We start from the raw sequence: 14,080 nt of genomic DNA on the forward strand, positions 1-14,080 counted from the left end.
GACAGAACAGCCGTTCACTATGACCAGTGAAAAGGCATGGGTGGCCATAAAATTCCTGGCAATGCTGCTCTGTCCACCCTTGGAAAACCTTAACTGCAGTACTGCAAATAGTCCACAAGATTCTGTAGTTTCTGTAATACTCCCTGCCTGATGATTGTTAGGTACCTTCAACTGATACCTGACAATCATCCCTTTTCAAAGTCCATCAGATCATATCCCTTGCCCATGGTGATCAAGTACTTTGTATGGACTGCACAGCACAAACCCACAGTATCACATTTACTGGTTCTCAACATTGACACATATGCTACTAGGCAGGGAGGAACATCCAGTTGCTAAAACATGGGGGTGGTCATAATGTTTTGACTGAACAGTGCATAGTTAATAATGAGCTGTATGGACAAATGTGTAAGTATCCTATGATGAAATGACCAAATAAGGAATTCAGGACACATTTTCTGTTTCTTTGAATTGCCACCATAATCTACTTACCATACTGACCTCAGCATTTAGCCATCTTTTCACCTCTACTTGGGTTCAGCTTGCTTCCATTCTCTCTACCTTCATTTCATAAAACAAGTCTTCTTAACAGTGATATTGTCAAGGATTTCATTATAAGCAAGTTTCACTCCAGAAGGTGAAAAAAAAAAAAAGGTTAGCACCAAATGATTTTTATATAGGTATCAGAATTATATTTGAAAACCAGTAAAAATAAATATGTAATGATTACTTACCTCTTGCACAGTCATAATGTATGACAACTACTCCTGCATTATCACAGTGGCTATCCATACCGTGTTTCACATAATTATAAGTGCAGTTATGTAACCCTGAACATCTGAGTAAAAAATGTAATTAAATTATTAAAATAAGTTCAAAATATACATCATTTTGATTTATTTATTTTCATATTTATTTACTTTTCTGTAAGTGACAGAGAGAAAAGAAAAGTTGAGAATTCAAACAAAATATGGTTATCACATAAAAGGCCAATGCTTGGAAGGGAAGAGGAAAAAAGGTTAAAGAATTTTAGGAACTTCATATCACACCTGATAATCACCAATAATAATAATAAAGAAAACTGTGCCTCAATTAGGAGATGGCAAAAAAATTTACTTAATACTGATTAAGTAAATTTTTTAAAACAGAATTTAAACTAACAGGAAAAATGTCAGTCACTCTAAGCAGTTTATACTCTGCATGCTGATAAAATACAAAGAACAAAGTAATCCAGTGCTTTTTACTAATATCAACTGACCCAAATGACATCAGTGGTCTGTTTTATAAATTTACTGAAGTATCAACTGTTTACATAAGTTGCAATATAGTTTCCATGTAAAAGACTAAGTTAAGGATGAAATAGAAGGCAATACGTCTCCCTCCCCTTCTAAGAGTATAAGTTTTTATTTTTTTGCACAATATTTTTAAGCTCCACCTCTCAGAAAAGTATATTTCCCAAAAGGTTCACTGGCCAGAAAAAAAAAAAAAAAAAAAGGAAAAAGTACTATAGTGCTGCAGGATGAAAAGTGCTCGGCAATAAATCTGTGACTTATGTGTTCAACTTAGAGACAAATAGCATTATCTGCGGTTCTGCCTAAGTTGCTAATATTGAATTGTATAGCATCACCAGAAAAAGTAAATCCAATATATATTTAAAAAAACACATACACACTACCAGGACAGCAGTTGCAAAACTTACTGACTTTTCATCAGCTGGCAAGATAGTCTCTATTAACAAACTTATGCTGAACTGTCAATAATGTATTTTGTCTAAGAAATAACCAAGCAGTGATTAAAACACAATAATAGTTATGTTAGGCATCGAATTGGGTTGCATCTATAGTTTAAGCCTTCGAATTGGGCTGCATCTGCCCTACACCATACAATACTATAGAATTACAGGGGTATTTCAACTAACAAACTGAAATCAAATCAAAATCCATACACTTTACCTGTATTAAATATACAATTTTTTTTTTGTTAGTTGTTGGCGCATCAGCTTCTGTGGCCATAATGCACCTCCCAAAGTTTTTGCATTTTACTTTGATCCAAGCCCGAGGCGGGATTCGAACCCGCGACCTTTGGGTTGCCAGGCAGGCACTTTACCCACCTGGCTAGCCCGGTCGCATATATATATACAATTTGAAAAAAAAAATTAGAAACTTAGGCAGAATCGTGAATAACTGTATTTATCTCTAAGTTGAAAATGAGTTTAAGCCTTAGCATTGAGAACTCAATGAGAGCAGAAAGTCTCTCCATTTTCAAAATCAAATGTAAATAAAGCATATGAATTTTGATTTGATTTCAGCTTCTGCTTTCATTTAGCATTTGAGCAAATACAAACAGATAAAAGTTATTCAAACAACAATCTTAAAAGTTTTCAGTACATGTTTTTAAGCAGCAGCAGCATTGGACATTCAATGCTATATTATATATTAACATTCAACACTGAAACTTATTTTTAAATATTAAAATACATATTAGAATTATGTCAGTATAAGTTTTAGTATGACTTGAGTAGAGTCTTCAATTTTTATCTGAATTACTGATTTTTTTTTTAATTGGAAAATAATATCTGCAAAAAAATTTAAATAAATCAATATTGATGGAAAAATGTGCTGCCCACTCACTCACAAATTATTTTCTTTTGGAGTTTCAGTTTTGGCATTAGTTTCTCTTCCTATGCTTTGTTATGTGTCAGAAATGAGGCAGTCAGGAAATTATTATTTTTCTTTCAATACAAGACTGCTATTAATAAAGGTATTATTTATTTGTATTATCCAATACAACAAAGGCATTCAACATACAGCTGTTGGCCAAACAAAAGTTGCAGGCTGCATTTTGGACACACACACACACACACACACACACACACACACACACACACACACACACACACACACACACACACACACACACACACACACACACACACACAGTATTTCAATTAAAAAGCACTTTAATCTATCTAGGTCTAGGCTGTTTGCCATCTGGACTTTTTATCCTATTTAAGATGAAATTTTAATAAATTGCAGTTAATGATAGATATTAATTGATATTAACGATTAGATTAAATATTACCACTTATACTTTCAATGTGAATGAAGAGTACCTAAACCATTTACGATTTGCAGATGACATTGTGGTCATAAGCCACGATCCCAAAGAATTAGAGGAAAATCAGTTATACAGAATCAGTAAGGATTTTGGACAAAAGCAATAAACAAAACAAAAGTAATAATGAACAAGTATGCCACAGAAAGGGATATAATGATTGAAGGAGCAGTAATTGAAAAGGTGGAGTCATATCTGGGACAAGTCATTAGCTGTAATAATCATAAATGGCTGGAAGTCAAGAGAAGAATAAATTTTGGATGGATAGCATTCAGGAAATATAGTCACATACTGAGGAGCAATATCCAAATTTGTCTGAAACGTAAAATAATGAACCAATGTATACTCCCCACCATGACTTATGGAAGTGAAACTTGGGCACTCACCAAAATAATGGAAGAGAAGCTGAGAACTACACAGCAAAGAATGGAATGAATTATATTGGGAATCAGACTGTTAGATAAGAAGAGAAACACATGGATTAGGCAGCAAACTCAAGTAAAGGACATCCTTATCAAAACTAAAGAACTAAAATGGTCTTGGGCAGGACACATAGCTCGAAGATATGACAGATGGACTAAGAAAATAACAGAATGGTACCTAAGAGGAGCTAAGAGAAACCCTGGAAGACAACAACGGCGATGGACAGATGAAATGGATGGCCATTGCACAAAACAGAAGGAACTGGAAAGTTGCTGGAGAAGCCTTCATCCTGCAGTGGATTGAAAATGGCTGATGATGATGATGATGATGATTTATACTTTGATTTCTAAATTAAAATTTTGTCTAATCAACTGCTTTCTTTAATAAATGGGAAAATTGTTCTGTCTTTAGTTTAGTCTAAAGACATCATTGTGATACTTCTGAAACAAATATAATGCAATTATATTTGAAATAAAAAACAATGTTTGTATGTAATGTTTGCTCCTCAATACATGCATGTCTGGCAGTTTGTGTTTATCTCCTCACACTATGAATGCTATGTTATTATTATCATCATTTTTTTTTTATTCCAATGATAAGGAACAACTTTCCCAATGAATTTGTAAATTGTAAAATCAAAATGATAATACTTAGTCCAATTTTAAGGTCAAATACAAAAATTTCAGCCCAAATATAACAAAAGAGGTCCAGATATCAGTATGAATTTTCGTTGTTTTCCAAACCTAAATAAATAGCCACCAATAATCAAATCACCCTGTATATACACATACACACAGACAACTGCAGTTCCCATGCATGGATCATTATGTTAAATACCAGTATTCTCACATACTTGATGAAAATTGATCAGACTAAGCTTAACTTTTGTAGAAAATTGATCAGACTACACTTTTGTAAGAATAAAGTTCTTTAAACTGACTTTTCTTATCAGTAAAAAACTGGTATGAGTGCACACACAGATTTCTAATTGTGTGACCAATTAATAAAAAAAAACAAACAAACTTGTCACCTCTAAAATACATGTTATAAAATAAATGGTCGTGCAAGATGAACCATTTAAACTTCTTTTTGCCATGTTGAATACAGGATTAACAGCAACTATCAGGATGTTGCAAAATAAATCTGATTTACTAATACATTCAAGAAATGAATATGTAATTTCTTTTACATTTAAAAATGTGACATTTATATCTGCTGTGGCAGGACAGCTATGATACTTGCTACCAGAGGCAGAAATCAGGATTCAAGTTCTGTCAATACAGTACTTACAAGTATTATGATCTTTTTTAATGGAGACTTAGACAATTTCAAGAGAGGTATGGAGTTTAGTTTCTTCTCTTCTAAGGCATTTGGAAGTGTTTTCAGCCAAGTTGACCTTAGAATGCATACAACATACAGACATAACATATGGAGGGTTGAAAAGTTTGGCCTAAGTATAAAAGGGTAGTACTGCAGTGTTAAAAATGTCTGTACTTAATGTGTAACACGTTAATAACTCACCAAGTTTAATGCAGCTTCAATAAAATCTTTTTTTAATTACAGGTACAGTGAACAAAGTTGTGTGAATAAGAAAAGGTGGACAAAATCAGTCACCTTGCAGTCATCCGGTATTTGGAAAAATGGGATTAAGACCAAAGGTAATTCATGAGGATATGGTAACAACAATGGGGTAGATGCCCCTTTCTATTTCTTGGTTAAGTTAAGAAGTGAGTAGCAGAATTTAAATGTGTGTGTGTGTTGGGTGTGGGGAGAGAAAGAGAAAGAGAGAGAGAGAGAGAGAGAGAGAGAGAGAGAGAGAGACTAGAAAATGACCCACAATATAGAATGTGAATGTCCCACACCCACAACATCCATCACTCCAGAAGTTGTTCACAGTGTGCATAATCTGGTGATGAGTGATTGATGAGTAATAGTTCGGTAAATTTCTAGTGTCTTGAACATCTCATCTGAATGTGTGTACCTCATAATAACAGAGGTTCTCACTATGAAAAAGGTGTTGGCACAGTGGGTTCCAAAGTGGTTGACAGTAGATCAAAAATGCACAAGAGTTGTCAAGTCAAGTGAACATTTGCATTATTTTCAAGATCCAGCAAATTTCCTTGCAAGGTTTGTGATCATGAATGAGATGTGGGTCCATTACTTTCAGAGAGAGAGAGAGAGAGAGAGAGACAAAAGAGCAGTCCAAACAGTGGAAACAGAGCTCTTCTTCCCCTCCAAAGCAAAGAAAGCCAAGTTGATTCTTCTGCTGGCAAGGTAAAGGCATCAATTTTTTGGGATACTGATGGAGTGTTGCTAGTGGATTACTTTCAAAAAGGCCACACTGTCACAGGGGCATATTACACAGATTTTATGAAGTGTCTATGTGAAAATATCAAAGACAAATGCTGAGGAACATTCAGCAAAGAAGTCTTGTTCCGCAAGGAAATGCACCTGCTGACAAGTCTATTGTTGCCATAGCTGCACTGCATGAGTGTGGCTTTGAAATCTAGGACCATCCCCATGTTCACCAGATCTAGCACCATTTGACTTCACCTATTTCCTAATTTGAAAATAATACCTGGTTGGCATCCATTTTCCCATTGAGAGTGACATCACTGCTGCAATGGCTGCATTCCTGGAGGCCTAAGAGAAAACTTTCTTTGCAGCTAGAATCAATGCATTGCAGCATCAGTGACAAAAGTGTATTGACTCAAAAGGGGGTCATGTTGAAAAGTTACATGTTACCAGACTCCTCAAAATAAACACTTCATACTCAGCCCACAAACTTTTCAAACACCATATATATAGTAAGGAAAGCAATGGGAAATCACCTTACTGGATATCTATCCTCCAGGAGCAGAGTACAGATACTAAATGGGTGGTTTCTAGGAAGAGATCCTAATAATAATGCTTAGAACCCATCTCTAAACAGAACACTAAAAAAGAAATCCCATAACAAATTATTAGCTTTATTATAAAATGGCAAACTGCATTTATCTAAATACCATTCGCTATTCCCACATCAATTACAGAAACAAATAGAATTCTTTGGTTACTGGCTTATGAAGCTCTGTTGTAGAATAAAATAAAAATTCAGCTTACCGTATTCTCATAAAACAATCCTTATATTCAACATAAATTTAGCACATTGGATTTTAACACAGAATTTTTTTTGGGATGGATACCACTGTTTTAAAACTTCTCTTTTAAGTTTCTTATCTCTTCTAAGTATACAATTGGCAATATACTTTCCTAGCTGTCATTGAATGATTAGGAAATTAGAAATGATTAGGGAAAAAAAGTGAAAGATTCTTAAAAATAATATTTATAATTAGCTTTAGATTTAATTAAAACTTTTATTTCTGCCAATAATTATATTTTCTTTGAATATATTACTTCATAAACTGAGCAGGGTACCTTCTATTTATAGAAAGCCGAATATCTTCATCACAGATATCATCACTTTCTTCTATATCTATGCATGTATTATTCTCTTCAGTTATGTTAGAAGTGACATAGGCAATATGAATAGCCACAAAACTTGATGGACCACACTCCAGAATAATGTCCTGATTGGTACATCCAATTTGTTGCTGAAGTTCTAAAGACAATAACAAGAACCACATTCATTAAAAATATATAAAAACAGGATGATATGAAACATACCATGAAAATTTAAGAGATAGTAAAGAATTATTTTAAATAAACTTCTAAAATCACAGATCATTAAAAAATGTTATGAGGATAACTATTTCAGCAAAAAAAATTAAGAAAAAATGCAACAGAAATAGAAAATGAGTTTATTATTCTCAAAACAAACCTGTCGTGGCTTAAGATATTGTGAAAGAAATTTAAGTAGCAGGTCACAAGCCAAATGGTATTATGAGTTTGCAGAAACAAATCACAAAAGCATTATATACAAAATATCATGAACACTATTAGATAAAGAAACAAACTGCTTCTTTTATCTAAAAAAGGGAGTAGCAACATTACAACACAACTATTTTATAACCATAAACACATGCATCTCCCTCTCACAACTCATACAAGGAAATTCAAAAATGGATGTTAACATTTTACAAGGTTACATGAAAATATACATAAAAAACCTAAAGGCATTTTTGGATTTAAGGCTCTGTTATTGAATTATGTGACTTCAAACTTTTACAAATTCATTTCTGCTAGACATGAATAAATTTCTTTAATTTATTAATTACCCTAAACACTGAAACCACCAGAAATCAAAGACCACACGAAAAAACACTTTAAAGTAACTATAAGGAGTGTGTCAGGGTTGTCAAAAGCAACAAAGTACAAAACATAATTTGTCCACACAGTAATGCCAGGAGTACTGTAAATAAATTAAATGAATTTGAGCTTTTTTGAAATCATATCAATGCTGATGTAGTTGGGTTTACTGAGATATGGTGCTACTAAGAAACATAACATGATTTTATTTTAGTGAATACTATGTGTTCAGGGGAGATAGGGAAGGATGAAGAAGTGATACTTCTGATCAAAATCTGCATGAAAGTGGCAATAATGTTTCCTGATCAAGGTAAAGCAGATATTGCATCAGTATGGTGAAAACTTACTTGCAGTAACAGTGGAGGTACATTGCAAGACAAATGACTCTGAGGAGTACGACAAAGACTTTAGGCATGTTGATTGGACTACTAAGTGTGACTACATCACAATATGGGACCTCAACCTATCTCTTATAGGCTGGAATATGTAGAATGGAAATACACTATAAGGGGGTGCTGACACTTGGCCCAACCCACTTCCAATTTGTTTTTGTCAAATTATGAAAGAGCATATCTTTTTATGTTAAACAGCCCATTTGCTCTTCAAAAAACCTTAATATCCATTTTTATTTTTTACAGGTTGAAGAAAGCATGTCACTCCAAAAAGTCACTTTCAGCAAAACTGATGGTAGAACAATTATGAAAAACCTGTTTCTACAATTCAGAACACTAAAGGAAATTCATGCTATGTTGGTGACACTAGGAGAACAACATATTCAGGCATCAAAAGCTGGGTTGTAAAATTTAAAATGGGTTCTTTTGACACTGAGGATGTAAAGAGGACAGGAAGACCAGTTTCTATGATGCCTGAAAATGTTGATACCATTCACAACATGATATTGTGATACTGTCTGATAGACAAATTTTTCTGTTAAATGTATAGTTGAGACTCTACACTTCTCCAGGCAATGTTTTCAATATAGTTGTTACTCCAAATGTGTTTTTTTGGACAGGTGGAAGCTTTCTACCAAGTGAAAATCTCCAAATGTTTGAATGCTGACCAAAAGTGACAGCATATCCTGTCTTCATTTGCCATTCTTCACCATTTTGAGCAAGGTATCAAATGATTTTTTGGTGCAAATTGTGACCATAGATGAAACATGGTCACAATTCGTGTGGTTGTTTCATTGTGATCCAGAGATCAGGGAATAGTTGGAGTGGAGGAACGGTGGTTCCCCCCATCCAAAAAAGTTCCACACCCTGAAGTCTGCTGGGAAGGTCATGTTCTCTGTCTTTTGAAAAAAAGGTGAAATTTTGTTTATTGACTACCTGGAAAAGGTAAAATGATAACTGCGAAGAATTATTCATAAATTTTTGAACAAACTGAAGGAGGAAATGAAGGCTAAATACAGGGGAAAGCTCACCTGAGGAGTGCTGTTTTTGCAGGACAATACTCCAGCACATACAACACATGTCAAATCAGATGAACAAGGCTTCTGGTGTCTTAATCATCCCCCAGTATTCACCAGATCTTTCGCCCTCTGACTACTACCTCTTCAAAAAATAATTAAAGATTGTTTTTTGAAGAGGTAGTTTCATATCTCAAAAAACATTTAAAGGGTATCAAATTTACATCAAATGATGACGTCATATGAGAGAAGCTTGGTTTGGGGTACAGTTTTATGATTTCTATTTTGAGTTTATAAATGCTGGAATATTGTAGAAAGTGTGTGGAGTGAAAAACAAATATGCTGAATTAACTATGTACATAATTGGATTATCTTGTTTCTTTCTATTATAGGCTGAGAACTTATCAACAACCTCTCATAAAAGGTAACAGTTTATCAAACAAACTGGATAAGTGCCATTTATCCCAACACATTCAAGAGGTTACAAGGGGCTCTATTCTAGAACTGATCCTCACTAAGGAGCTTAAGTGCATCAAAAACTTGACAGTGGGAGGAACCAATAGCAGATAGTGACCATAATAGCATTAATTGGGCTGCATCAAAATGTTGAAAAGGGTAAAGGTAAGAGCTTCAATTCCAAGAGATTGGACTATATCAGAAAGAGATACCTTTTTGGGCTTGAATTACTGAAGAGGCTGCTGTATGCTGTCAGATATAAATATGTTTTGGGAAATATTCAAGGAACTTATCCTTGAAGCCACAAATGTTCTGTAAACATATAAGATGCCAAAATGGATTACATGTGAGGTTAAGTTTAATTAAGCAAAAGAAACAAGCAAAAGTTACAAACAGTGACATGATTCCAATTGGTATAAATGTTATAAGAGAGTACACAACAAAACCACTGATGGGTAAAAACAGGTGAAAGATGATTATGAGAAAACACTACAAAAGAGAGCTAAGAATATGGATAGGGATTTCTTCCCATACAATAATACAAAAAACAAGAGAGTAAATTAAATATATCTCTTAACTGACTGCAGTGGAAGATCTATAGGAAGACCACAGAAATGGCACGTGAGCTGAACAGATACTTCACAATGATATTTACAATCAAGGGTAAGCTTGAATCTCTGGGGGAGATTACAGTTGAGCAGATAGACTGCTGTAAAATAAGATAATGATCTGATCTCAAAAAGGCATTTGCTAGAAAAGCTACTGAGGTTAAAAGAGGGCAAGGCTCCAGGGGAGGATGGTATATAATCAGTTATGATTAAGAAGTGTGCATAAGACCATTTGGAATGTCAATGAGAGTATCATTAGACTCTGGAAAGATCCCCTTGAATCCTTGGATGGGAGAAGTGCTAATGTCTCTCCAATCCACAAAGGTAGTACTAAAAAGGAGTTGGGGTAACTATAGACTAGTAAGTTTGACTTCTGCAGTTGAGAAAAATCATGGTGTCTATGGTTAAGGATGCAACAGGACCATCTCGACAAGAATGTTATCTTGCACAGATCCCAACATTGATTCATTAAAGGGAAGTCATACCAGAACAATTGGGAAACCCAAGAACAGAGACTAGCAGAGCCTTAACATATAACGAAAAGTAACAAATCAAAGTATAAATTAGGTTTAAATGATTAGTTATAAGTTTACAGAAAGCACAATTCACATTTTTACATGACACATTTCTCTTCAACAAATCTTCCTGGCATTCTTAAATTTTGTGACCACTTATCTGCATCAAGCTCAAGCTTATTCATTAGAAAAACTGGCAAATGGCAATCAAATATTACTAGTCTATTCAGGTTTCAACTAAACTCAGCATCTGGGATTTCTACAAAAGTAATTCTCCTGTCATTTGTTTCACTGTGAACTTAATCTTACTTAGTGCAAAAAGTGTGAAGGAGGGGGAAAATTAAATTCCACAAGAACTGGTCATGTTTGCAGGCTCACTTGAGGATAAAGCTTTCTATAGCAAAGACATTTCAGATCAGAGGCAGCTGATAGTGCCATACATTTAGACTTCAGTAAAGCTTTTAATCATCATCATCAGCCATTTTCAATCCACTGCAGGATGAAGTCCTCTCCAGCAACTTTCCAGTTTCTTCTGTTTTGTGCAATAGCCATCCATTTACTACCCATGAACTCATGAATTTCTTCTGTCCATCTCGTTTTGTTGTCTTCCTGGTTTTCTTTTAGCTCCTCTTGGGTAGCATTCTGTTATTTTCTTAGTCCATCTGTCATCATGTCTTTGAGCTATGTGTCCAGCCCAAGACCATTTCAGTTCTTTAGTGTTATTATTATTATTAGCTATAGGGTGCAAGGATGCCTGAGGCTTATGCTGCACCAGCCAAAATAAAAATAATCCCAAGTTATCCTGAGAGAGAGAGAGAGAGAGAGAGAGAGAGAGAGAGAGAGAGAGAGAGAGAGAGAGAGTCAAAAATAGAAGGGAATCACCAAGAAAGAGAAGAATGATGATATCCAGCTCAGGACCCTGGGTGTGGCAAGCCCATACTCACCAGATGTGAGCCCCTGGGGTTGATAAGAATGTCCTTTACTTGTGTGTGCTGCCTAATCCACATGTTTCCCTTCTTATCTAACAGTCTGATTCCTAATATAATTTGTTCCATTCTTCACTGTGTGGTTTCAGCTTCTCTTCCTTTCTTTTGGTTGAGTGCTCAAGTTTCACTTCCATAAGTCATGGTGGGAAATACACATTGGTTCATTATTTTACGTTTCAGACAAATTGGGATATTGCTCCTCAGTATGTGATTATATTTTCTGAATGCTATCCATCCGAAATTTATTCTTCTCTTGACTTCCAGCCATTTATCATTATTACAACTAATGAATTGTCCCAGATAAGTATGAGTCCACCTTTTCAATTACTGTTCCTTCAATGATTATATCCCTTTCTGTGGCATACTTGTTCATCATTACTTTTGCTTTAGCCATATTCATCTTTAGTCCAAAATCCTTGCTAACTCTGGATAACTGGTTAAGATTTTCCTCTAATTCTTTGGGATCATGGCTTATGATCACAATATCATTTGCAAATCGTAAAAGGTTTAGGTACTCTCCATTCACATTGACTCCTTTCTGCAACCTATCCAATCTTTTGAAAGCTTCAAGGGCACAGCAGTAAACAACTTTGGAGATATTATGTCTCCTCGTCAAACATCTTTCTCAATTTTAAATTTGCTACCATCTTTTTCTAATCTAATAAAGGAGGTTGGGTTCTCATATATTTTCTTCAAAATCATAATGTATGGGGTGTCTATGCATTGTCTTTCCAGTGCCCAAAACATCACCTTATGCTGTATGGAGTCAAATGCCTTTTCATAATCCACAAATTCCAGGCATAATGGTGTTTTATATTCATTTGCTTCCTCCATTAGCTGTGATATTACACGAAGGTGATCCATAGTTGAGAATCCTGTCCTAAAGCCAGCTTGCTCTTTTGGTTGATTCTCGTTAAGTATTCTTTCTAATCTGTTAGTAACGACCCTTGTGAACAACTTGTAGATGTGGGACAACAAAGCTAATTGGTCTATAATTTCCAATTTCTGATTTATCTACTTTCTTATGCAGCAAAATTATGATTGCATTATTCCACTCCTTAGGTGTCGTGCCTTTCCTAATGTATTTTGTGAAGAGTCTTGCTGGTTTCTGTATCATGTCTCTTCCTCCTAATTTTAACAACTCTACAGTAACTTCTTCTGCACCTGAGGCTTTCTGATTCTTCATTTTCTTCAATGCATGTTCGACCTCATCGGGGAGGATATCGGGTATGTCGTATGTGTTGCTAATTTTTGGTCCATCTTCCCCACTGCTTGCATCATTTCCTCACTCCTTATATAATTCTTTATAATAGTCTTCTGCTATTGGAAGCTTTTCATATCATCCCTTAATACTGCTATATAACTGGAAGAAAGTGGAGTTACTGGTAAGATCCAATGTTGGATCACAGGCTAGCTTAAAGATCAGAGACAGAGGGTTGTCATAAATGGTGGATCAGTGTAATAAATGGGTTACTCAGGGATTGGTGTTGGGCTCCCTCCTTTCTAATTTTCATTACTGACATTAATGAGGATATCTAAAGGAAGATGCCAAAGTTTGTTGATGGTTTGAAGGTGAGGATAGTTAAAAATCCAAGCCAAGCTATATTGCTTCAAAAAAGACTTGGATCAGTAGCATATAAAAAAGTGGCAACTAAAGTTTAAATGTTGTTTATTTGGGAAACGGAAATCCTGGAACCACATATAAGCTAGGGAGAAGAGGGAAAAATAAGTTGTTATAGGTGTTATGATTCAAATTGGCATGAACTTTTCAAGTGGTGTAAACAGGTGGCTAGAAAGGCATATGGCATCCTGTTCATGAGAATACTTGATGATTCTCATCAGGTATTCTTTCTAATCTGTTAGTAATGACCCTTGTGAACAACTTGTAAATATGGGATAACAAGCTAATTGGTCTATAATTTCCAATTTCTGATTTATCTCCTTTCTTATGCAGCAAAACTATGATTGCATTATTCCACTGCTTAGGCATCACACCTTTTCTAATGCACTTTGTGAAGAGCTTTGCCAGTTTTTGTGTTATGTCTCTTCCTCCCAATTTTAACAACTCTACAGTAACTTTATCTTCCCCCGGGGCTTTCCGATTCTTCATTTTCTTCAATGCATGTTCTACCTCATCAGGAAGAATATCGGGTATGTCGTATGTGTTGCTACTTTGCAATCCATGTTCCCCACTGCTGGTATCATTCCCTCGCTCCTTGTATAATTCTCTATAGTAGTCTTCTGCTATTTGAATTATGCCTTAACCATCGCTATTCTTCAGTTTCAGTATCATTTGTCTTTCTGTATTACTGCTCATGGCTG

General features: G+C 35.0%; 1 protein-coding gene across 1 annotated transcript in view; it reads right to left on the minus strand.

Annotated features, from left to right (window-relative positions):
* The window catches only part of LOC150075399 (uncharacterized), a 170,008-nt gene that overhangs the window by 38,292 nt on the left and 117,636 nt on the right, over window positions 1-14,080 (minus strand). Inside the window, exons 2-3 of the mRNA XM_090388794.1 lie at window positions 6,955-7,138; window positions 735-838 (exon numbers count right to left, since the gene is read on the minus strand). Coding sequence (XP_090244920.1) covers window positions 735-838; window positions 6,955-7,138 — 288 coding nt within the window. The remainder of the gene's footprint in view (window positions 1-734; window positions 839-6,954; window positions 7,139-14,080) is intronic.

This window comes from Mastigoproctus giganteus, chromosome 14 (assembly GCF_048544385.1).
Source record: "Mastigoproctus giganteus isolate SK-2022 chromosome 14, ASM4854438v1, whole genome shotgun sequence".
NCBI classification, from domain to species: domain Eukaryota; kingdom Metazoa; phylum Arthropoda; class Arachnida; order Uropygi; family Thelyphonidae; genus Mastigoproctus; species Mastigoproctus giganteus.